The sequence below is a fragment of the Halichoerus grypus genome, chromosome 10 (genome assembly GCF_964656455.1).
Source record: "Halichoerus grypus chromosome 10, mHalGry1.hap1.1, whole genome shotgun sequence".
Classification (NCBI taxonomy): Eukaryota; Metazoa; Chordata; class Mammalia; order Carnivora; family Phocidae; genus Halichoerus; species Halichoerus grypus.
In genome coordinates this window covers 96,407,801-96,432,153 of record NC_135721.1, presented here as the reverse complement: position 1 = coordinate 96,432,153, position 24,353 = coordinate 96,407,801, and the positions used below count along the sequence as shown (strand labels likewise).

The 24,353-nt window shown below is 45.1% G+C and overlaps 1 protein-coding gene across 1 annotated transcript in view; it reads left to right on the top strand.

The window, feature by feature from the left end:
• KAT14 (lysine acetyltransferase 14) overlaps positions 1–23,362 on the top strand; it is a 34,069-nt gene extending 10,707 nt beyond the window's left edge. Inside the window, exons 4-10 of the mRNA XM_036120494.2 lie at positions 1,466–1,647; positions 3,344–3,760; positions 3,897–4,465; positions 16,045–16,181; positions 17,288–17,463; positions 19,007–19,197; positions 22,366–23,362. Of these exons, the coding sequence (XP_035976387.1) occupies positions 1,466–1,647; positions 3,344–3,760; positions 3,897–4,465; positions 16,045–16,181; positions 17,288–17,463; positions 19,007–19,197; positions 22,366–22,539 (1,846 nt within the window). The 3' untranslated portion in view covers positions 22,540–23,362. The remainder of the gene's footprint in view (positions 1–1,465; positions 1,648–3,343; positions 3,761–3,896; positions 4,466–16,044; positions 16,182–17,287; positions 17,464–19,006; positions 19,198–22,365) is intronic.
• The last annotated feature ends 991 nt before the right edge of the window (positions 23,363–24,353 follow it).

Here is a 24,353-nt window from a genome sequence, read left to right as displayed (position 1 = left end):
GGAGAAAGTCAAGAAAATGAAGTCTAAACAAAATAGAAATATCAGCAGAGAGATTAAAAACCTAAAAAGAAACCAAAAAGAAATTTTGGAGCTGAAAAGTACAGCAGCTGAAATGAAAAATTCCTTGCAGGGATTCAGAAGCAGGTTTGAGCAGGCTGAAGAAAGAGTAAGCGAATCTGAGAATAGGAGAGTGGGAGTTACTGTGAGCAGAGCCTGAGGGACCTGGGGAAGGGACACCATCAGCTGGACCAACATACCTGCTGTGTGAGAAAGCAAGTGGAACGTGTCTCCCCACCCCACAATATCCTTTGGGCAAGAGTGGGGTTTGGAAAGGTTAGGAAAAGGTGTGAATGTGGGAGAGATGCTCTGGGACCAAAACACTGGGGCGGAAGCTAAGGTGTCATCATCCCCATCAGAGAGTGCCCATGCCTATTAAAGTTTATATTTGTGGTTTTTGTTTTCTAGCACATCTTTGTCCATAAGAATGCTTTTTTCTTTTTGCCTCCCTAACAATATTTTCCAACTGTTAAGGCTGGTCTTCTTATGAGAGACTGTGTTTCAGGATTTCTGGTAATTATGTTTTCAAGGTGGAAATACAATAGTTGCCTTTAAAAGCATTTTCAATGGGAATCTGAATAGTTGACGTTTTACGTATCATCTAAAGTTTTTGTTATATACTTCTTTTTTTTTCAAAGCTGGTTATTCCCCCAGAGTTCAACTCTATTTGTGGAACATATTGTATAGTTTTATTCCACTCTATGTACAGGCAAATAGGAGCAGACTGAGAGGTGCATCTGACTCCTGGGGTAAAATGAACTGTTTACCAGGGCTAATGATTCTCTTGCTTGCTTTCCTGAGAGCTGTGTTTAATTCACATATAAAAGCAACTTAAGTTCACTTCAGTTAGCCTGTGGAACTCCATAATCATGATGATTGTGATAAGTGTTTTATTATGAGCTTTGTGTGAATTATTTCATTTAATCCCCATAGCAGCCTTATGAGCTAAGTTCTCTGTTATCCTGATTTTAAAGAAGAAACTGAGGCAGCCAGAAGGTGGTAGAGCCAGACAGGCTCCAGAGCCTCTCTTTTTTTTTTTTTTTTTTTAAAGATTTATTTATTTATTTTCAGAGAGAGAGAGAGAACACACATGAGCAGGGAGAAGGGTAGAGGAAGAGGGAGAAAGAGAATCTCAAGCAGACTCCCTGCTGAGCACAGAGCCCATGTGGGGCACAATCTCATGACCCCCAGATCATGACCTGAGCCGAAACCAAGAGTCAGAGGCTCAACTGACTGAGCCACCCAGGTGCCCCCAGAGCCTCTCTCTTGACTATTAGGCTCTGTTCCTTCCAAGATTGGAGGTTCCCTAGTGTGTCATAGGCTTTGAGTCCTAGAGTATACAGAGTATATTTTCTACATAATGAGAGAATTGAAAAGCCAATAATTTTTAAATTCTTGGACTGTCCAGGAAAAAGACTTCGACTTGGTGGAGCACAGTAGCAGGTTGCCTCAGCGTGGGAAGCCCGATGTTCTTCCGTTCGGGTGCTCAGGAGTTCGGAGAACCAGGATGGTGGAAGCTTGTTCACAACAAGCCCCCAACAATGAAGCCTGAAGGAGAGAAGCTGTCTGCCTCGACTCTGAAAGTAAAAGGTACTCTTGTGAGAGTGCTGCAGGACATGCTGACCAGGCTGAAGCCAAGCAAGCGTGAGCTTGTGAGACATCCTGCTTGTACCGGGCATAGCCCATCTGCCTCTCTGGAGTGACTCCGTCTGGCAATTTCATTATGACACATTTTGTGTGTGCTATAAATAAATACCATACAAAAAATATTTGATCATTTCCTAATCAAGTGGCCAGTTGTATGTGTGCTCCCAAGGTGAGCATTCAAGTTATGAGTTGTGTAAATTTCCTTTGGTATCTGAAAGGTTCTCTAGTTCCAATCTCATTTAGTTTTACACCTTTTTAATATGGAAATTTTTAAACATACACCAATATGAATAGAGTAATGTAATGAATCCTTATGTACCTTTCATCTCGCTTTAGCAGTTAACTGCTAGCAGTCTCATTTTATTTAGATCCCTGGGTGCTTTCCCCCAACCCTCCACCCATCCCACCCCTTGGATTATTTAGAAGGAAATCCCAGGCATCAACATTTAATTCTTAAACATCTTAGTATGCTGGGCACCTGGGTGGCTCAGTCGGTTAAGCATCTGCCTTTGACTCAGGTCATGATCCCAGGGTCCTGGGATTGAGTCCGACATCAGGCTCCCTGCTCAGCTGGGAGCCTGCTTCTCCCTCTGCCCCTCCCCCCACTCGTGGGCTCTCTTGCGAGCTCTCTCTCTCTCATAAATAAATAAATAAAATCTTAAAACAAACAAAAAACATCTCAGTGTGTTAATTTTGGGAGATAAGAACTCTTCTGTAGCCTAACTATGATGCCATTCTCACACTGAAAAAAAAAAAATTAACTCCTTACAGTCACACATTGATCAGATTTTTTTAATCTAAAAAGTTTTAGTGAGCTTTAAAATTTTAAAAATATAATTGAGAAAAAAATCAAATAGTATTGAAAAGTAGAAAGCCTGACAGTCCCTCTCCCCCACACCTACACCTACGCTTTTTCACTCCCCAGAGTAACCACTGCTATCTCTTGTGAATGCTTTTGGAAGTTATTTCTGCATATTTCAGCATTTTTATTGAAAAAATAAGTAAAGTCATACTGTAATACCTGTTCTTTATTCCCTCTTCCCCTTACGAGGATACCTTGGATATCTTTCCGTAGCAGTACATGTAGATCTACCTTCTTTTCTTTTTTTCATTGTATCCCAGTGAGTGGCCTTAATATGGTGATATATAATAGGCCATTCCCCTGTTGATGGATGTTTTGGTTACTTCTACCTCGTTGTTGTTATTTTGAACAATATTACAGTTGTACGCATTTGTGTGTAAATTATTTGTGATAAATTCCTGGAAACAGGTTGCTGTATTGAAGGGCATTATTTATTCAGAATTTTAATTGGTGTTGCCAAATTACCCTCCAAAAAGTTGTAATAAAATGTGTGCCTTACTAGAAAGGCATGAAAATACCCATTCCCCATATTCTTGCTGAGCATTACTAAACTTTTAATGTTTACCAATTTCAATAAGGAAAAGATAACATTTAATCATTTAAATTTGTGTTATAATCCCTTTTTTCTTAAGAAAGCTCTAAGTCTTAGTTTAGGGCATTCATTGAACATTTCTCTATTTTGAACATGGTGGTAAGTTCACAATAATAAATTAGCAAAAGAAGCTAAAGCTGAGGTATTTATTCTTTAAAATTTAGGTATTTATTCTTTCCTGGCAGCCTCAAAACCAACTTTAGATCCCATCATTACTGTTGAGGGCCTTCGAAAACGGGCGAGTCGGAATCCTGTGGAATCTGCCATGGAATTAAAAGAGAAAAGGTCTCGTACTCAGGAAGCAAAGGACATTAGGAGAGCCCAGAAGGAAGCGGCTGGTTTTCTTGACAGGAGTACTTCTTCGACTCCGGTGAAGTTCATAAGCCGTGGCCGCAGGCCAGACGTGATTCTAGAAAAAGGAGAAGTGATCGACTTCTCATCCTTGAGCTCCTCTGACCGGACCCCTCTGACCAGCCCATCTCCTTCTCCATCTCTGGATTTCTCTGCCCCTGGGACCCCCGCCTCTCACTCGGCCACACCCAGCTTGCTTTCAGAAGCAGATCTGATTCCAGATGTGATGCCACCACAAGCCTTGTTTCATGGTAAGACCTGCCTTTCTTGCATCTTTGGTTTTATGTGTGGGCCATGATATAATGCATGTGTTTTCACCTCGTGGGCAGTGTGCCCTACATTTCTTCTTTCCTCAGTCTTGATCACACTGTCTTGTGCTCTGCACAGATGATGATGAGATGGAAGGCGATGGGGTCATAGACCCAGGGATGGAGTACGTTCCACCCCCCGCTGGGGCAGCAGCATCCGGGGCAGTAGTCGGGGGCAGAAAGAAGGTCAGAGCACCAGAGCAGATAAAGCAGGAGGTAGAGAGTGAGGAGGAGAAGCCCGACAGGATGGACATTGACAGTGAAGACACAGATTCCAACACATCTTTGCAAACCAGGGCTCGAGAGAAGAGGAAGCCTCAGCTGGAGAAGGACAGGAAGCCTAAAGGGCCCAAGTACACCCCTGTGAGCATCTACGAGGAGAAGCTGCTCCTGAAGCGGCTGGAAGCTTGCCCCAGTGCGGTAGCCATGACGCCGGAAGCTCGCAGACTGAAGCGGAAATTGATTGTCAGGCAAGCGAAAAGGGATAGAGGATTACCACTTTTTGACTTGGATCAAGTTGTTAATGCTGCTCTTCTGTTAGTTGATGGGATTTATGGAGCCAAAGAAGGAGGAGTTTCTAGGCTTCCAGCTGGACAAGCCACATACAGAACAACCTGCCAGGACTTCAGAATCCTTGACCGATACCAGGTGAGACTCGGGCGGGCAGTGGAGGTGGGGCAGGGAGCACCACGGAGTGGGCACAGCTGTGCTGGGGCTTAAACTCCTGAGTGATTCTGGGGGAGAGAGAAAACAGCAAGGGAGAAAGATACAAAAATTGCTGGGCTTTATGTTTTGAAACTGTTCATTATGAATACCCCTTAATACATCTGGGTTTGTTTGTTGCCTTTTGGGTGTTCAAGACAGAGCCTTGACATTTTCTTTGTCTCTCCTAGTCCTTGATGGGTACTGAGTTTGCACATGGTTTGTGTCATAGCTCTGAGTGACACTTTTGTGGAGGGCATAGGATGTGCCAGACCATGTGCTGAGCAGGCTCCGAGGACACGTAAACATCCGTGTAGGTAGGAGACCACACATAAGAGTAGATGAGTGCGTGTCATCGCTGCTCAAGAATACCCAGAGGAATCCAGGTCTGTGAGTGCTCCCGGGAATGATTAATTCCACTCAGAACTTAAAGAATACACCTTTCCACAGCAGGAATGAGAGGTCTTATTTTCCTGAATCTTTGCTAGCTCTTGGTCCTAAGCAGCTTTTAACTACTTTTGCTAATCTGATGGCTGTGAAGTGAAGTCTTATTTTTTATTTATATGTCTTTGTTTACAGGTGAGTTTAAAACATTTTTCATGTTTCCTAGTTGTTTCTCTGCCGGTGAATTGCCTATTTGGATTATTTGCACATTTTTCTGTCTTCTTTGGAAACTAGTGGGCTGATACTGCCAGTGTTCTGATCTTATTCTGTAATGTACCATGTGTGGGGCTTTTTCTTCCATTGTGTTGGCCATGTGGTGTGTGGGCCCTTTCAGTTTGACACTCTCCTGGAATTCTGGAACATCTTCTTCATTTCCTGTCTTCTATTTTCTCTCTTCTGTCTTTTTAGAACACACCTATTATTTGGATATTGGACCCTCTAGACCAGGGGTTGGCAGGCTTTCTGTAAAGGGGCAGACAGTAGATGGTTCTGGCTTTGCAGCCACACAGTCTGAGTTGCAGCTACTCTACTCCGCTGTTGTGTGAGAGCAAGATATAATGGATGGGCGTGGCTGTGTCCCAATGACACATCATTTACTACAACAGGCCCGATCTGGCCTGTGGGGTATAGTTTGCCGACAACCCCTACTCTAGATGGATCCCTTAATTTTTTTTTCCTCCTATATTCTATCTGTCCTGGGAGGTAGTGACCTGCCGGCCTGCACCCTAGGGGTGAGTAGGGAGGGCCGGGAGCCTACCATTCAGCTGGCAAACTTCCCTGAGGCTCCCTGTTTTCAGTCCCACCCTTGGCTGTGCCACGAGGTCCGATAGTCCAGAATCTCTGCCGAGCTTCTCCAGACAGTCTAGCCTTCTGCCCATGGAGGGAAAGATTGTTTTTGGATGTGGGCAGTGGAGAGGTAATTGGAGGCTTTAGCCTCTTAAGTAAAGAGACTCTCAGTCCATAGTCCTCTTGCCCACTCTCAGTATTAGCAGGACCCGTTGCTTTGCTGTCTTTTCTGAGGCTCTGCCTGTAAATCATTCTGCTCCTGGCCTGTCTTCACTGCTGCCTTAGGCTCTGGCTCTCTGGTCTCAGCCATTTGTCCTTACTCATCCACTTTCGTTGCAGTCATCTCTCCTCACCTTTTCTTTGTTCTTTTGGGTTTGTCTTTTTAATCCCTATACTTAACTTTTTAAATTGCGAAATGTGTCCTATAACTATAGAAGAATACGTAGAACATATCAGTATAGTTTATAGATTAATAAAATAAATGCTTTTGTATCTATCTCTTGGGTTAAGAGGCGGGGAACCTGCTTCTCCCTCTCCCTCTGCCTGCTGCTCCCCCTGCTTGTGCTCTCTATCTCTCTCTCTGTGTCAAATAAATAAAATCTTAAAAAAGAAAGAAAGAAACAGAACATTACAAGCACAATGGAAATTCTGTGTACTGCTTCCTCCCCCCTCCACTCCCCCCCCCCCGCCAGAGGGAGCCACTCTGAGTTTTTTTATGTCACTTTTAGTTTTAAAAAAGCTAAGTAGGAGGCACCCATCTAGCTCTGTAAGGACTTTGCCACTATTAGAGGGAGACTTCCAGGAGAGGGTAAGCTGAGCAGTCTCTCTGGGTCATTGTTACAGAGTGAATTGTGCCCCCCCAAAGGATGTATTGACATTTTCGTCCCTGGTACCTGTGAGTGTGACCTTGTTTGGAAATAGGGCCTTTGCAGATGTAATTAGTTAGGATGAGGTCACACTGGAGCAGGGTGGGCACTTAATCCAATATGACTGGTGTCCTTATAAGAAGAGGAGAAGAGACACAGACCCAGGGAGACTACCATGTGATGGCTGGGGCAGAGCAATGTGTCTATAAGCTAAGGGACACCAAGAATTGCTGGCATCACCAAGAAGTAAGAAAAAACATGGAGCAGATTCTTCCTTAGAATATTCAGAGAGAGCATGGCCCTGCTTGACCCCTTGATTTCTGACTTCTGGCCTCTAGAGCTGTGGAAGAATAAGTTTGTTATTTAAGCCACCAGGTTTGTGGGCCATAGATATGGCAGCCCCAGGAAACTCACACAGTCATGTTCTGGCTGCAGCTTCTATGACCCCTTTCTGGAGAAGTCAGTGTTCAAGGTCATTAGGCAGTCCTAGGAAACGTAAGGCTTACCACAGTCTGAGCATCAGGCAGGGCTGCAGTGTATATCACACAGAGTGGCAGAAATCTAGGCAGGGGCAGTGGGGCCCTCTATTTCCTGCCTCCCAACTGATGTGCTTCCCTCTGGCTTGTAGGAGGTCAGAGTGTCCTCTGCTGATCCAGGGAGTGGGCATGGAGGGAGTAGAGGAGTCTGAGAGTACATGGTGATACCCATCTGAGCACTGATGAGATTCTGGGCTACAACTCCCTGGGTTTAATAGATGGTCCAGTATTTACCCAAAAAATACAAATACATGAACTCAGAGGGATATATGTACCCCTGTGTTTATTGCAGCATTACTTACAATAGCCAAACTACAGAAGCAGCCCAGGTGTCCATCAATAGATGAGTGGGTAAAGAAGATGGGTTTTATATATATATATGTATATACATATATATGTATATAAATACACATACACAACGGAATATTACTCAGCTGTAAAAAAGAATGACATCTTGCCATTTGCAACAATATGGATGGAGCCAGAGAGTATAATGCTAAGCAAAATAAGTCAGAGAAAGACAAATACCATACAATTTCACTCATACATGGAATTTAAGAAACAAATGAAGGGGGAAAAAAAAAGATAAATCAAGAAACAGACTCTTAATTATAGAGAACAAGCTGCTGGTTGCCAGAGGGGAAGGAGGTGGAGGGAAGGCGGAAACAGGGGATGGGGATTAAGGAGGGCACTTACGATGAAAAAAATAAAATGACAAAACTAAATAAAAGATGATGTGCTGCAGCAGGGACTTAAGATGATGGCCTCAGTGTGCCTGCCCCTCGAGTGACACTTGTCACTCAGTAGTGGTCCAGGGACCTCCCTTCACTGGAGACTCACTCGCCCTTCCTCTGTATTGAATCTTTAGTTTCCTGTGCCGCAGCTTCACCTTTTTGTAGGTTTACCCCCTTGCTTTCATGGAGCGCATTCTTAGTGGCTTCTGGAGGAAAGCTGCCTGGGAAGTAAACTTGGGAGACCTTACATGTCCGAAAGGCCTTGAACTTAAGCCAAAATCCCAAGCCAGCGTTGGGTAAAGCTGAGAGACATCTGAGCAGTACTGGAGTGGTGCTTTCCTATTCTGAGGGAAAACGAGGCTCAACCTGGATCTCTATGTCCAGACCCATTATCTGGGAGCATCCTTTGATGTAGACCCCCACTGTCTCTTCCTTGAGGGTCTTTCCCCCGGGCCAGTCAGTCTTCCAGTCTTGGAACCCTGGTTACCTCCTAGGGGCAGGGGGACCCTAGCTTTCAACTTGTGGGACTCATACCTCCGTGCCACGGGAGCTGCCCCTCCGGAGAGCCGGTTACACCTTCTCTAGAGATGGGACATCCAGACATCTGTGGGGAGGCAGCCACCCGGCAGCAGGGGGATGAGGGTTTGGGGATCGAACTGCAGTGCACACAGCTTTTACCTGCTCCTTATTCTACTGCCTCGTTTTTTCCCAGCTCCAGAGGAGTCTGGTGCTGCCCCCAGGTTTTAGGAGGATGCTGCAGTACAGATTGGCCTGGTTCTCACCTTACCCAAAGCCAGCTTGGAATTTTGGCTTTAAAGCAGTTAGTATTTGTCCATCTGCTTCCCAGATGTTTCTTCCCCTGATCTTGCTATTTTTGTATGCTTCTCTCTCTTTTTTTTTTTTTAAGTCTGATTCTATAGTTTTAATGGGTTTGGGAGGGGATAAAATTGTGTGATTAATCCCCCATCCTCACCTGGAATTTTAGTATCATTTTAATGCAGTTACACAGGGGAGCAGCTATCAGTGCACCTGTTCAATCCATACTCCTTACTGTTTTCTGATAAATACAGTCATAGCTATAAATGTCCCTGTAATACTGCTTTAGCTATGAATTAGGACTTTTGAAATGATGAGAGCTTATTATCAATCAGTACTTAGCAGTTTGTAATTTTTCTCATTATTTCCTCTGTAATCCGACTGACTTAGTGCTTTTTGCTTTTTTTTTTTTTTTTTTTGGTTTTTAGATATGTAGGAACTTTTAAGGTCTCTTTTAGTAATTGATTTAATTTCTAATCAGATTGTGTTGTGGTCAGAGAAAATAGTGTATATGAAGTTGATTCTTTGCTATAAAGAAAGTTACATGCTCTATTTTTATTCTTTTTGTAGGTCCTAACTTACGACATATATTTCTTTTTCTCTGTTAATTTTTTAATATTATCATGTGGTCTTTCTTCCAAACAGAATATTTTTGCATGCTCTTATCTGTCTTTTTTCTTTTGTACTGTTTATTTAGATAACAGTAAACCTCACTAAATTGTTTACTCTTATTTCCCATCATTTCTTCCTAGATTAATTTTTTGTTAGACTACTTCCTTTAACAGTTTTTTATTTTTATTTATTTTTTAAGAATTTATTTTTTTATTTGACAGCAAGAGACACAGTGAGAGAGGGAACACAAGCAGGGGGAGAGGGAGAGGGAGAAGGAGGCTTCCCGCTGAGCAGGGAGCCCGATGCCGGGCTCGATCCCAGGACCCTGGGATCATGACCTGAGCCGAAGGCAGACGCTTAACGACTGAGCCAACCAGGCGCCCCAACAGTTTTTTAAAATACGGTCTTTTTGAGATTAATTTTGAATACCTGTATGCCTAAGATTATCTTCATTTCACTCTTGCATTTAAATGATTGCATAGCTGGATATAAAATTGTAGTTTTATTTTTTCCTTCCACATTTTGAAATTATTACTCCATTATCATCTTGCATATAGTGTTGCTGCTGAGAGCCTCACTGTTGGTCTTATTCTTGTTTCTTTCTAAGTAGTCTCCTGTTTTATTCTCCCACACCCTGGAAGCTTTCAGAATTTTGTCTTCGTTTCCAATCTTTAATTCTATTTGTGCATTTAAAAGTTTTTTTTTTTTATCTCATTTATCTCGTTTGACAGAGCTTCTCCTTCGGTCACAGGTGTCTTATATGCCGAGTTGTTGTCAAAAACCACTAACCTCTGTGCTTCAGAGCCAAGTACAACACAAAGACAGAGTTGGGATAAAAAGGAACAATAGCTTATTGCTTTGCCAGGCAGAGGAGGCTGCTGCAGGCTAAGGCCTTCAAAACTGCAAGCCGGTCCCGAGGAGGGGGTGGGGGTTTTATGGGGAAATACAGGATCTAGCTGGTTTTGACAGAATTGTGTATGTGCTGCCAGCCTCATTGGACATGTCTTCAGGATAGTACCGGGTTCCTGAAACAAAAGGCTAGAAAGGGAAGAGGAGTGGTTGTGCAAGAGAGGAACAAGGTGACTTTAAAATCGAACTTCAGGGCGCCTGGGTGGCTCAGTTGGTTAAACATCTGCCTTGGGCTCAGGTCATGATCCCAGGGTCCTGGGATGGAGCCCCGCATCGGGCTCCCTGCTCAGCGGGAAGCCTGCTTCTCCCTCTCCCACTCCTCCTGCTTGTGTTCCCTCTCTCTCTGTCTCTCTCTCTCTGTGTCAAATAAATAAATAAAAATCTTTGAAAAATAAAAAAATTGAGCTTCACTGAAGCATTAGTGCAACCATTTTGATTTTTGTTCAGCTTTATGCTTTTAAGCGGTTTCATCTTGACATTTATCCTGCCTTTGTTCTCTGAGCTTCCCATATTTGTGGTTTTGGTGTGGTGTCTGATTAATTTGGCAAAATTCTCAGTCATTACTGCTTCAAATATTTCTTCTGTTCCTTTCTCTCTTGTTCTGGTATCCCTATTATGTGTATTTTACACCTTTTGTAGTTGTAACACAGTTTTGGATATTCTGTTCCGTTCTGGTTTTTTTAGTCTTTTTTTCCTCTTTGCTTTTCAATTTTGGAAGTTCCTCTTGTCAGGTCAGAGGTTCTTTCTTCAGCCCTACCCAGTCTACTAATGAGCCCACCAAAGGCGGTTCTTCATTTCTGTTACACTGTTTTTGATCCCTAGCATTTCTTCTTGATTCTTGGTTAGCATTTCCATCTCGCTGCTTAAATTGCCCATCTGTTCTTGGGTGTTGTCTTAAATTCCCAGTCTAATAATTCCAACATCTCTGCCATGTCTGAGTCTGGTTCTGATGCTTGCTCTGTTTCTTCAGACGGTGTCTTTTGCCTTTTAGTATGCCTTGTAATTTTTTGTTGAAAGCCAAATATGATATCCTAGGTAAAAGGAACTGTGGAAAATAGGCCTTTAGTGGTATAGTGGTGAGATGTAGGGTGAGAAACGTTCTGTGGACCTTTGATTAGTTCTCAGTCTTTTAGTGAACATGTGTCCATGGGCTGGTGACTATCACAGTGCTTCTCAGATTTGCCTCCCCAGTTAGGTGGCGTGGAATGGCTGGAGGGAGCTGGAGGTGGCTAGTTCCTTTTCCACGAGTTGGTTAGGTTCTGATAAAACCTAATGGGTTAGGTTCTGGTATAATAGTTTCTCTTGAGGGCAGACCTTGTTAAGAACAAAGGACTCCTGACGTATTTTCAAAACAGCTACCTTTTCCCAGCTGGAAGCCTGAGGAGATTTTTTTTTGATCTTTACCGTGAGAAACTGGTAGAGCTCCTGGAGGTAAAAGTCACAAAAATGTGCCCCCCCACACCCCCTGGAGTTTTTGTCTCCCCTTTGTCCACACTGTGCCTCCATCAATTTGTCAGTTTATTCCTGGCGGTTTCTTTTTTTTTTTTTTTTTTAATTTTTTTATTGTTATGTTAATCCCCATACATTACATCATTAGTTTTAGATATAGTGTTCCATGATTCATTGTTTGTGCATAACACCCAGTGCTCCATGCAGAACGTGCCCTCCTCAATACCCATCACCAGGCTAACCCATCCTCCCACCCCCCTCCCCTCTAGAACCCTCAGTTTGTTTTTCAGAGTCCATTGTCTCTCATGGTTCTTCTCCCCCTCCGATTTCCCCCCCTTCATTCTTCCCCTCCTGCTACATTCTTCTTCTTCTTTTTTTCTTTCTTAACATATATTGCATTATTTGTTTCAGAGGTACAGATCTGAGATTCAACAGTCTTGCACAATTCACAGCGCTTAATTCCTGGCGGTTTCTACTCTGCGAAGTAATGCTTCTCTGTATCCACCTGTTTGTCTTTACAATTTGGGGGGGGGAGTAGTTTGCTCTGTGATCTCAATTCTCTGATGGATCTACAAAGAGTTGCTGATTTCCAGTTTGTTCAACATTTTACTTGTTAGGATGCAGCGACAACTTACATTCTCCTTATATGCTGCACGGGAAACTGGAAGTCCTCTCACTTGCTCTTTAATATGGGAAATTCTTCATCATTGCTTCTTTAAATATATTCCTCTTTTATTTTTTCCCCTCTTTTGTGGACTTCTAATATGGGTGCTGACACCATTAATTTTTTCCTTTATCTCTTCCTTTGCCTGTTTGAAGAGATCCTCAATCTGTCCCTAACTCATTCACTGAGTGCTTTATTTCAGTGATCATGTATTTAATATCTAGTAATGAATAAGAGATTCTTCATAACTACAGTCATTTCTGTTTCCAGGTTCCTTTATTACCTTGGAACCTATTCATTATGCTTTTTTTAAAAAACAGGCTTATTGAGATACAATTCACATACCATACAATTCCCCCATTTAAAGTGTACAATTTGATGGTTTTACTGTTTTCACCGAATTGTATAACCATCATCATAATCAATTTTAGAACATTTTCGTCACCCTAAATGGTTTAGTTGTTACTGGCCAGCCCCCCACACCCAGCCCATATTAGTCTACATTCTGCCTCTATGGATTTACCTATTTTGTTGGACATTTCACATAAATGGAATCATATAATATGTGGTCTTTTCTGACTGCATTCTTTCACTTAGCATGTTTTCAAGATTCATCCATGTTGTAGTATATATTAGCACTTCATTCCTTTTTATGGCTACATAATACCCCATTGTATGGATGCATTTTGTTTACACATCAGTTGATGGACATTTGGGTTGTTTCCACTTCTTGACTCTTGTGAATAATGCTCCTTGAACATTGGTGTAGATGTCTCTGTGTGGACATAGATTTTTATTTCTCTTGAGTATATACCTTGGAGTGGGATTGCTCAGTTAAATGGTAACATGTTTAACATTTTGAAGAACTGCCAAACTTCTCCACATTAGCTGCACAATCTTACATTTGCACCAGCACTTATGAAGACCCTGACTTTTCCACACATCCTTACCAATATTTGTTGTTATCTCTTTTTGATTATAGCCATCTTAGTGGGTGTCAAGTGGTATCTCATTGTCGTTTTGGTTTGCATTTCCCTGATGACTGTTTATTTGCTTTTTAAAAATGCTTGGCTCTCTGGTAAGTTAATTCTGCCTTTTCCAGTACAGTTTGTTTACTTTGTTTTATTTTATACTCTTTGTTGACATATCTTGAGTTTTTTTCCTCGTGAATGAATATTCTCTTGGTCTAACCAGGTGCCTTTGCTGGTGTATACACCTGAGGGAGGGGCAAAAGTCTGGTTCCTAGCTTGTCATCCTCTTGGCAAATTGAAGTCTCCAGCACTCCACATGTCCTGCTGTGACCCCTCCAGCCGACGCTTGCAGGCAGAGTTGATTGGCAGAGATCCACTAGAGCCCGTGGTGGAAAGCCTTTCTCTGCTCTAGGCTGCCCTTTGCTGCCTCCCCTGTACCTGGCCACCTTTGGTCTCTCCCGAGGTTTCTCATAGCCTTTGTGTTCCATCTTCCCTCTCACTTTTGTGGCATCTCTCAGAATGGGTTTGGGGAAGGGACCCAGCAGCCCACCTAGTGCTCCATTTTGTTTAGAACTAGAAGTTAGAAGAAACTCATTTAATATTTTCCAAACTTGTTTGACTTTGGGATGCTACCCCCCCATCCTGCCACCATTTTGTCATTCAGCAGACCTAAGCTGAGTACTTCATGTGTGCCAAGCACCCCTCTAGCTGGGGATGCTGCAGTGAAGTAGGGCAGAAGGTGCCCGCCTGATGGAGCAGTGCGGTGACAGGACTAACTCACTGAACGGGATCATTTCCTGCAGGGTGGGTGCTGTAGTGGGTGGGAGAGCAGACGGCAGCAGTACCACTTGGAACAGTGTCCCCCGAGGTAGCACTCGACCCCATCCTCTCCACAAGGAGGAGCCGGGCTGAAGAAGGTTCAGGGCAAAAGGCCCGGGTGCAGGCCCCAAGGCAGCACAGTTTGATGTGTGAGGCTGGAGCATAGTGGTGGTGGAGGAAGTGGGTGGGAGATGAGGCCACAGAGATAACAGGTAGATCCTGCAGTCACAGGTAAGGACTTTGAATTGTAAGGGAAGCCACATAGGAGTTTTGACCAAGGGAAGTGAATGTATTTGTTTTTAAAAGATGCATCCGGCTCTGTATGGAGAATGGGTGGCAGTGATCCAGGCAGACGTTGCGGGTGGGCTAGGTGGAAAGAAGTTAGGGTACTGGATGACATCTGTGGAGTTCCACACAACTCACCTCAAGTCATGAACCAGATCGTCCATCATGGGCCAGTGGTTCAGTGATCTGTTGCTGCATTGCAAACCACTCCAAAACTTAGAGGCTTAAAGCAATGTTTAATCTTTCTTCTGATTCTGTGGGTTTACTAGGCTCAACTGGGTGGCAGTCCTACCCCATGTGCTGAAGGCTGAGGTCATGCCCGTGGCTGCCTTTAGCAGGGAGTTCAGTCAGGATCGGAATGATCAGGATGGCTTCTCTTCCTCCAGAGCCCATCTCCATGTGGCCTCTAGACATTCCGGGGTCCAGCCTAGACACCATGGCAGCTGGACTGGAAGAGAGAGTGGGAGCTGCTGGTCCTCTTAAGAACTGGGCTCAAGGTCCCAGAATGTTACTTCTGACGCTCTGTCATTGGTCAAGGCCTGTCCCAGGGCCCACCCAGATCCAAGGGGAGGGAACAGACTCTGCCGCTTGACAGGAGGAGCCACACGTCCCCACGGGCGCGGGAGGAAGTGTTGAGGCTATGTTTGGAAACTATATGCCATTGCTCTGAATTTCCCTCTGAAACCTATTTGAAAATCCTGGAAGAATTTCAAAGTCATCCTTTGAAAATTTTGGTGTCCAGTTGGGGAAAGTAATGAGAGCAAATTATAAAAGAAGGAATTCTTGCTCTCCTTCCAGCAAAGTTATTTTCTAGGCTAAAGAGCAAACGGACTCTCCAAAAACAACTCAGGTTTCTAAACTTCATCCAGCGCTTGGCAAACCACTTTATAAATGTGCCTTTTAATCTTCCATCTGGGCTCTTTGCTGTAAAACCCTAATTGCACATGTTCTGTTCCTACACGACTGAGGGCCCTGGAGCAGCACTCCCAGAAACAGACATCTCTGTTCGGGCTCCCAGGGTGAAACCTACCTGTTCTGTTTGGACACCCACCTGAGGAACCCAGAGCACCTCCTCGTTCGACCCCTGGGAGGGCCTCTCCGCTCTCGTGATTTGTCATAGGGACAACGGTCTACATCAGTCCTGCTCCTGTCAAATATACCCAGTGGAATAGAGGCCTGTTTTACTAAACCAATACGCAGGGGCAGCAGTAGTTGGCCCCTCCCGCTCTGTGGATAACAGACTCCCGCAGCGTGACCCACGTGTTGAGTGGGTTAATATCTGATGACTGGATTGGAGGTGTTATTAGGCAGGATGCAACCTACAGAAGCTGTAAATCCGGTGCTCAGTCCTGCATTCCACTCACTTAAATGACTTAAACTTTTTAAGTAACTTTAAAATTTTTTAAATTATTTCAATTTTATAAACTGTTACAACCAGCATTGGTTTTTCGTATCTGATTTTATGCAGAGGTACCTATGAGGTTTGTATTGAAATTTGAGCGTTCCAGGTAAGTAATACAAAAAGACCTACTTTCCGACACATAAAAATGTCCTACGTACTAATTATCCCTGTGAAATTAAACCAATCCTTTGAGTGACTTTATTTCTACATAACCAGCATTTCTTTCTCCTAGACTGCCTTGCCATCCAGGAAAGGGTTTCGGCACCAGACCACTAGGTTTCTGTATCGTTTGGTGGGATCGGAAGATCTGGCCGTGGACCAGAGTATTGTCAGCCCTTACACTTCTCGGATCCTGAAGCCTTACATCAGGTACACGCAGAAGAGCTGTGATGTTGAGTGTGTTGTGAGGAAGGGTGTTGGTGGCTTCTGCACCATGGTCCCCCACTGGAGTGAGTCCAGACCCTCCCCTGGGAGCAGGCATCAACATGGACTGAGTCTGTGCTCTGTGTCCAGTCTTATCCTTGGCTTGTTTCGACTGTAGTTTTTTTTTTTTTTTTTTTTTTTTTTGCAGAAAGGACAGTCCTTTGAAAGAAATGTAAAAAGCAAGAATAAGTTAACTCCATTAGATTTCATTATGAGTATTATACTCATTGTGTTTCTTTTCAGTTTTTCTTTTAATATTTTATTTATTTGAGAGAGAGAGAGTGAGCAAGAGAGAGAAAGAGAGAGATAGAGAAAGAAAGCATCAGCAAGGGGAGGGGCAGAGAAGCAGAATCCCCACTGATCAGGGAGCCCGATGCGGGACTTGATCCCAGGACTCTGGGATCATGACCTGAGCTGAAGGCAGATGCTCAACCGACTGAGCCACCCAGGCTCCCTCTTTTAAGTTTTAAAGTTGTATATATTTAGTAATCTGTAAAATGAAAAAAATTGGAGAGACGTCTCAGTTGGGCTTACATCTGGGGATGATGAGTCTTGTTGTCTAGGCAGTGCTGTGGAAGCTGAGCTGACTAGAGGCCCCTGGTGCTGTCTTGAGAAAGTGTGTTGTCTTGTTGACGGTACTTGCTTCAGAGTCATGTGATCCTCCTTGCCCAGCACCGCAGTCCCTTGGGCCTGTGAGAGGCAGTGTGCGAGCCTGCCCTCCGAGGCCCCGGCAGAGCTGGACCCTCCCTCCCTGGGCTCTGTCCTGGGCCAGAGCACGCAGGCTTGAGTCAGGCTGCTGTTTGGTCCCTCACTCTGTTCATGAAGGCTCGCCGCCACCACAAGTAGGGTTCCTGGCAGGTGCAGAGGGCAAATTTTAAATTTCATACCAGAAAAGTAGCAGGCTTTCAAGTTGTCAAGCGATCTGCCATAGAAAGTAGCACAAGTTAGCTTAAAATTTCAAGCAGAGTAAAGAGTTTATGTGAATCACTTGGCTAGGAATGATATGGAGTATTTTTCTTGACTTGAGTTTGTTTTTTTCTGCGATCCTGGAGACGTGATTATGAAACAAAGCCACCCAAACTGCAGCTCCTGTCACAGATTCGTTCCCACCTGCACAGGAGTGACCCTCACTGGACGCCGGAAGCCGAGGCACCTCTTGATTACTGCTACGTCCGGCCAAATCACATCCCAACGATCAACTCCATGTGTCAGGAGTTTTTCTGGCCTGGTATGTTCCCCTCCCAAACTAGGCAGATCAGTTTTCTGTGTAGTTCACTTTAGTGATATTTTTAAATTAGTGTACGTCATGTGACTCTAAAACCTTTACTCATGATTTCATTTAGTCTGTCTCTGCTAACATAGAAATAGTAAAATATGAACACCTCTTTCTTCCTAAGATCAAGAAGAAGCCAGCAATTAAAAGTAATAAACAGTATTTTTGTATGTTTCTCTTCCCTGTCTGTCTCTGCTTCCAGAATAAAAGATTCATCCTGTTTTGCTTCTACATATGTTTAGATACCAGGTAGTATCTACCAGTGATACACTGAGTGGTAGCTTGGGCATGTTGGGACACTTTTGGTTTTTTGCTTAATAATTCTGTAATTTTGTTTATTTAGCTATTCCTTGGGGAGAGTGTAAATAAAGCCAAAAGGCATTTTTAAAAAGCCAACTACCCCAATTTGAACTTTTTTTTTTTAAAAGATTTTATTTATTTATTTGACAGAGACAGCGAAAGAGGGAACACAAGCAGGGGGAGTGGGAGAGGGAGAAGCAGGCTTCCCGCAGAGCAGGGAACCCAATGCGGGGCTCGATCCCAGGACCCTGGGATCACGACCCGAGCCGAAGGCAGACGCCTACTGACTAAACCACCCAGGTGCCCCCAAATACCCCAATTTGAAAATAAGAGTAAACCCAATATGATTTGTCATTTTACCAGCCTCAATATATTTCTCTCTGTAGACCAAAGCCACCAAGTAAAGAGTGAACGCATTTTCATTGCTAAATATAAACACGTTCTTTGTGGATCTGTCTTACCGTGCTGCTTTGAAACATAAAGGAAATATTACATGTCTTCCAGATGTTAGATAAGATTTCATCGGGAGTAGAGCTGTGTCATCTTTGTTGTCTGATAATCATGTAATAGTGCACATGTGGTGGCAGAGTTGTGCTCATCTTTTAGGAGTGGTATGGGGGCCAAAAGGAACATTCTGGGAGCATCTACTACTTCCTCACCTTACTCTGGGTGCCTCCATACCTTATGCATGCAATCATTGTTTGCTTATCCCCTTTACTGTAAAATGTAGCCTTTGTACAAAAGAGCTTGTAAACTGTACACGTATGAGGTGAAGAACACAACAGTATGGGCTCTTGGGGTCTTTGCTCCCACCCTGTGAGGTCTGGGTGTGCACTTGCTGAGGCCCACGTCTAGAAAGGTGTCAGCTGACACACATTGTAGAGAAGGCTAAGTTCAAAGCCAGATATGTCCAGTTCTAGACCTGTGCGCTCTCTACTACCAGCCCTATCCTGCTTCTCTTTTAACATGTGTACCTAGAAAAGACGGTGTTAGTTTTGATATTTTCTAAAATTCACTTTATTTGTGTGATCTGAATGTATGATGTCTATGCTAATATCTTTGTCTTCAGTTTTGGTTTTGGTTTTTTGGGGTTTTTTTTTAGCATGCAGGTGTAGTTGTAAGTCCAGACTGAACAGCTTGGTGTTCGTTAATTCCAGAAGGCACAGAGTTTGAATCTCCAATTATCTCTTTTCTTTAGGCATTGACCTGTCTGAGTGCCTGCAGTATCCAGACTTCAGTGTTGTTGTCCTTTATAAAAAAGTCATCATTGCCTTTGGCTTCATGGTTCCCGACGTAAAGTACAATGAAGCTTACATTTCATTTCTGTTTGTCCATCCTGAATGGAGAAGAGCAGGGATTGCAACATTCATGATTTATCATCTGATTCAGGTAAGCTGTCTGTGCTACCAGCTTGCCTCTGGGCTCCCCTGGAAGACGTGGAGGCATGGAGGGATGACACTGGGCTGAGCCTTCCCAGCACGGCCCAACAGAATGGGTGGTCTCGGAAACCCAGTGAGAAAACACCAGTCACTATCCCTCCTGAGGCTCTTAACGTACAGATAGAAATCTTCGCCCCTCTGAAATAAGATCACCATTCCGGCCCAGGCTTCAAAGAAACCAGTTTGTAAACACGTATAGTAAACAAAATGAGAAAAATACCAGAAGTGAGAGCCCGGAGCACTCAGAGGACCGACCCCTATTGGTACCTCCTGCTGCTCTTAGCCCGCCAGCACGACTCTGAGGAGCGGAAGTGGAACTGTGGTCTTTGGGGGCTTTTCCGTACTGGCGTGTAACGGACATACGAAACATACTCCTCTCAGCCGCACAGTGTAACGATGTATGTTGCGAACCAACACAGTGAGTCTGGTGACCATCCGTCACCACACATACATCGCTACAAACATTTGTTTTCTTGGGATGAGAACTTTTAAGATCTACTCTCAGCAGCTTTCAGATATGCAGTACAGTGTTGAGAGCTCTAGTCTCCATGCTGTGGGGGACAGCCCCTGGACTGACTGGTTTTATAACCTACAAGGCTGTTCCTTTGGACGCCCCTGCGGCCAGTTCACCGCCCCCCCCCAACCCCGCCGCTGGCAAGCGCCAGCCTGTTGTCTGTATCTGGGAGTTCAGCTTTCACTGTGTGTTTCTCAGATTCCACGTATAAATGAGATCATACAGTACCTGTCTCTGTCTGACTTCTTTCACTGAGCGTAATGCCACCTATGCTGTTGCAAAAGTTTTTAAGTATTTTTAAACATTTTAGCAAAACTGTATCAACCAGGACTACGTATTCTATTATCGCTGATTATTCTTCACTCTATTATCACTGTATGAGCTGTATAAGCTTTTGAGACTTGATTTGAATATTGAATTATAATTCATCCTTTGATATATCTGTACCACTGTTGAAGAAAATATACCATATATTTATAAACTAACATCAGAAAAACATGTAAGGAGTTTCCCCCCCAGAATCTTTTTTTTTTTTTTTTTAAAGATTTTATTTATTTATTTGACAGAGAGAGACACAGCGAGAGAGGGAACACAAGCAGGGGGAGTGGGAGAGGGAGAAGCAGGCTTCCCGCTGAGCAGGGAGCCTGATATGAGGCTCGATCCCAGGACCCTGGGATCATGACCTGAGCTGAAGGCAGACGCTTAACGACTGAACCACCCAGGCGCCCCTCCCCCCAGAGTCTTTCTGGTAAACTTTTATCTCAAAACCATTTGGCTGGGGGCGCCTGGGAGGCTCAGTGTGTTAAGTGTCTGCCTTCAACTCAGGTCATGATCCCAGAATCCTGGGATGGAGGCCCGCATCGGGCTCCCTGCTAAGTGGGGAGCCTGCTTCTCCCTCTCCCTCTGTGTGCTCGCTCGCTCTCTCTCTCTCAAATAAATAAATCTTAAAAAAAAGAAACCATTTGGCATGGAGGATTGTGTGTTACACGGGCAAGATTCCTTTTAAATAGAGGAAGGAGAAGATAAAATGTCATTTTTCCAATTTTAAAGATTTTATTTGAGAGAGCGGGAGCGAGAGAGGGCACGAGTAGGGGAGAAGGGTAGAGGGAGAGACAGAAGCAGGCTCCCTACTGAGCAGGGAGCCCAACGCATGACCTGAACCGAAGGCAGACGCTTAACCTACTGAGCCACCCAGGCGCCCCATTTTTCCAGTTTTTAATGAAACGTGCTCAATACTTCCCAGATGTCGCCAGGAACCTGGAATTGTTTTCTAGAAATTGCTTTCTTCCCTCCCCACTGGGCACTTAACACGTGCTCCCTGGTGTTGTGTTGAGACTCTGAGTTCTTTGTACCACACCCCATCCCCCACCACTCACAGCCACGATTCACGCCACGGCCCCCCCCCCCCGCCGCCCCATCCATCCTGCCAGGAGCACTGCTGCCTTTCTCTTCAGCGGCAGGGCCCGCGGGCAGTGCAGGGCTGACACTCCCGTGTGCGCCTCAGAGAAGGCCTGGTGCAGGGTCAGTCCTTACTGAGCGCTCAGCAGGTGGGTGCAGGAGTGTTTATCCTTGTGCCTAGGGCCCAGCCCTCAGCCAGACTGTAAGCCCCAGGCCCCGACAGTACTGCTCAGCCGGGCAGTAGTACTCAAAGGTGCCATGGTTGGACCATGCACGGAACACTAGCGTTACTCCATGAAATTCATTTCATACACTCATAGTAGTGCTGTTGGGCCCAGAACGTGAGTGAACAGAGAAAAGAGGAGAGCTGTCCACCTGAGAGGCCTCTTAAATCTAGGCCTGGGGGGGGGGGGGGAGAACCAGGGGTTACAAAATCTCAAGGACCCTGTCAACCTCAGTATTTCGGTGCCTTCCTCATTAGAAAACAAGGTCTTAGTTTATATGACTTTTGGTTTTTTTCTTGTGTAGCTAATTAAAGAATCTTAAGAACTTGCCTCGTATTAACAGAATGAAGATTATTTCCCCCCCCATCCCCCCAGGATTAGGGCAGTGCTGAATACAGTAACCACAAGCTAGTTCTGCCAGTTTGGGAGGGATGGCAGGGGGCCTGTGGGATTCCGAAGGTCTGTACTGGGTCTTTAGGTTTCATAACTAAACGAAAGTCCTAATACCTTGTATCCAGCCTCATAACAGCATCTTTTCTAGTAGGTGTAGGAAGGGCATTTTTACAAGTTTGAGTATAAGATAACATCTAGTTTTAAAAAGCAGAACTTCTCATCTTGTTCTCGACTTCTTCAAGATTGTCAGAGTGCCAGGTATTGATATGTGTGATATTTGGAAGTGTAATTGAATTATAAATAAAATAATCCAGTTGACAATAAACTATCCCCCTGGGCCCCTTGCTTCAGAGCAAAAACAACCAGCACGCCATCCCTTTCCTCAGTCTCGAACGTTTCCGTGAGCGTGTGGCTCGGCCGCAGAGTGACTGGGGCTCTCAGCTGTTGCTGGGTGTTGGGCGTCCCAGCTGCTGGCCCTGCTGTCCCCGGTTGCCATAACCACCTACCTACACTTCACAGACTTCCCTCACCTACTCATTTCCCTCAGGCTCTTTGATTCTCATCTGGTACTTTTCCACCCTTTTGGCAGACCTGCATGGGCAAGGATGTGACCCTTCACGTCTCAGCAAGCAACCCCGCTATGCTGCTCTACCAGAAGTTTGGATTCAAGACTGAAGAATACGTCTTAGATTTCTATGATAAGTATTACCCCCTGGAGAGTACAGAGTGTAAACACGCATTCTTCCTGAGGCTCCGGCGCTGAGGTGAACGCGGCGCTCCACAGAGACGCGTGAGCTGTTCGATGTGGGTCCTCACGTAGGCCCGCGGGCAGGTGCTCCTGTCCCCGTGGGCCCTAATCTCAGACCTCTCCCTGGAGGCTAGACAGGCGGTGGGCGGTGGCATTGAGGAGCGAGCAGCCCTTCAGCAAAGGCGCTGTCCTGTCCCATCTGCTGAGGCCTCGGCCCCCACCTCGGGACTCCGCTAGACCTGCGCCATGCTGCTGCCCTCCCACCCGGCAGCCTGCAGGAATAAAGGAGTAGCTAAACTGACGTGCTCCGCAGAGACTCCGGCCTAACATAAAGGCTGAGGCAGTGCGGTAGCTGCGGACGATGGAGGCCGTGCCTGCGGGGCGCTAGCCCGTCTCAGACTGTGGGAGGTCCAGCACGCAGGGAGGCCAGCACTCTCCCGGCCCACACCGAGCCGTCGTTGAACCCTTGAACCTGGGAGGACTTCTAGGGCACTGAGCTTCTGCCGTCTCTCCCTGACTTTGGCCACAGTCGGAATAAACAGTGTTTGTGTGCACATGCGTGTCACCTGCTCTGCTGTTAGCATCTCTCCCGCCGGCGGACCCCTCCTCCCTGTGGCCGTGCAGCTGGTTTGGGGTCACAGGGTCTGCGCGGGTGGCTGGGGCTGTGGGTGGCAGAAGCAGAACCAGCGGGGGACAGAGCCTGTGGTGCCTACAGGACTAGGCTGGTGGGTTTGGGGGACGTGTTGGAGATGGACTGTCAGGCGGGGTGTTTTGGATCCAGCAGGAGCTTTTCCAAAAGTATCAGATGTTCTCAAATAAAAATCTTTCCTTGTGACAATCTATGGCCAGAGCTTCAGTCTAACCAAGTTGCTTTCAAACTCTCTTTAATGAAGAGCAGTGGTTCTTAACTTTGGGGGACATGGATCCCTGTGAGAATCCAAAGAAAGCTGAATACTCTCTAGAAAACTCTGCGTGCACATTTAAAATCTTGATTCCGAGATCTGTGGCCCTCAGTCAGGAGCTTCTGTTCTAGGGCCGCACGGAGAGCTAGCCCCGCGTCCCTTTGTTCTCAGGGAACGCACGGCACGTCTGCCTGAGGGCCGCCTGGGTCTGTCCCCGGAGAGCAGCCCGGGCTCCGGTCTGCCGCGTGAGGGGGTCTGCCGCGTGAGGGCCGGGAGCGGCATTTCCTCCCTCCCTCCTGCCCTTCTTCCTGAGGGTTCTCTACCTGTTAAAGATTTGGGGATTATGACCCCAACAAGTAAAATGGAGGAAGTGACATTTTCCAAACTTGGAAACCAGCTTGTGATTGTTGTACGTGAACATTTGCTGCAAAACGTGGCAGAAGCAGCTATCTCCGTAACTTCAAAGAGCTGAGGGATTCTGTGATTGCCTTAACTGACTCTTTGTTTTACATTTTTATTTTTATTTATTGAAGGATTTTATTTTTAAGTGATCTCTACGCCCCATGTGGGGCTCGAACTTCAACCCTGAGATTAAGAGTCCCATGTTCCACTGACGGAGCCAGCCGGGCACCCCATGTTTTTAAATTATGCTGCAGCAACCCCCTCCCACTCAGATTCAGTGATTATCAAGATTTTTGCCACATTTGCTTCATCTGCCCTTTGCTAAATATTTTAAGGTAATCCCAGATATCATATAATTTCATACCTACTTTGGTAGATATTTCTAAAAAATAGGGGTATTTTCTTACATAACCTTAATGCCTATTACCACTCACAAGGTGAACACATTTTCGGAATTAGCTAGTAGTCAGTATGTAGTCACACTTAGGGATTGCCTCAAAAGTGCCTTTACAGTGATTTGTTTGG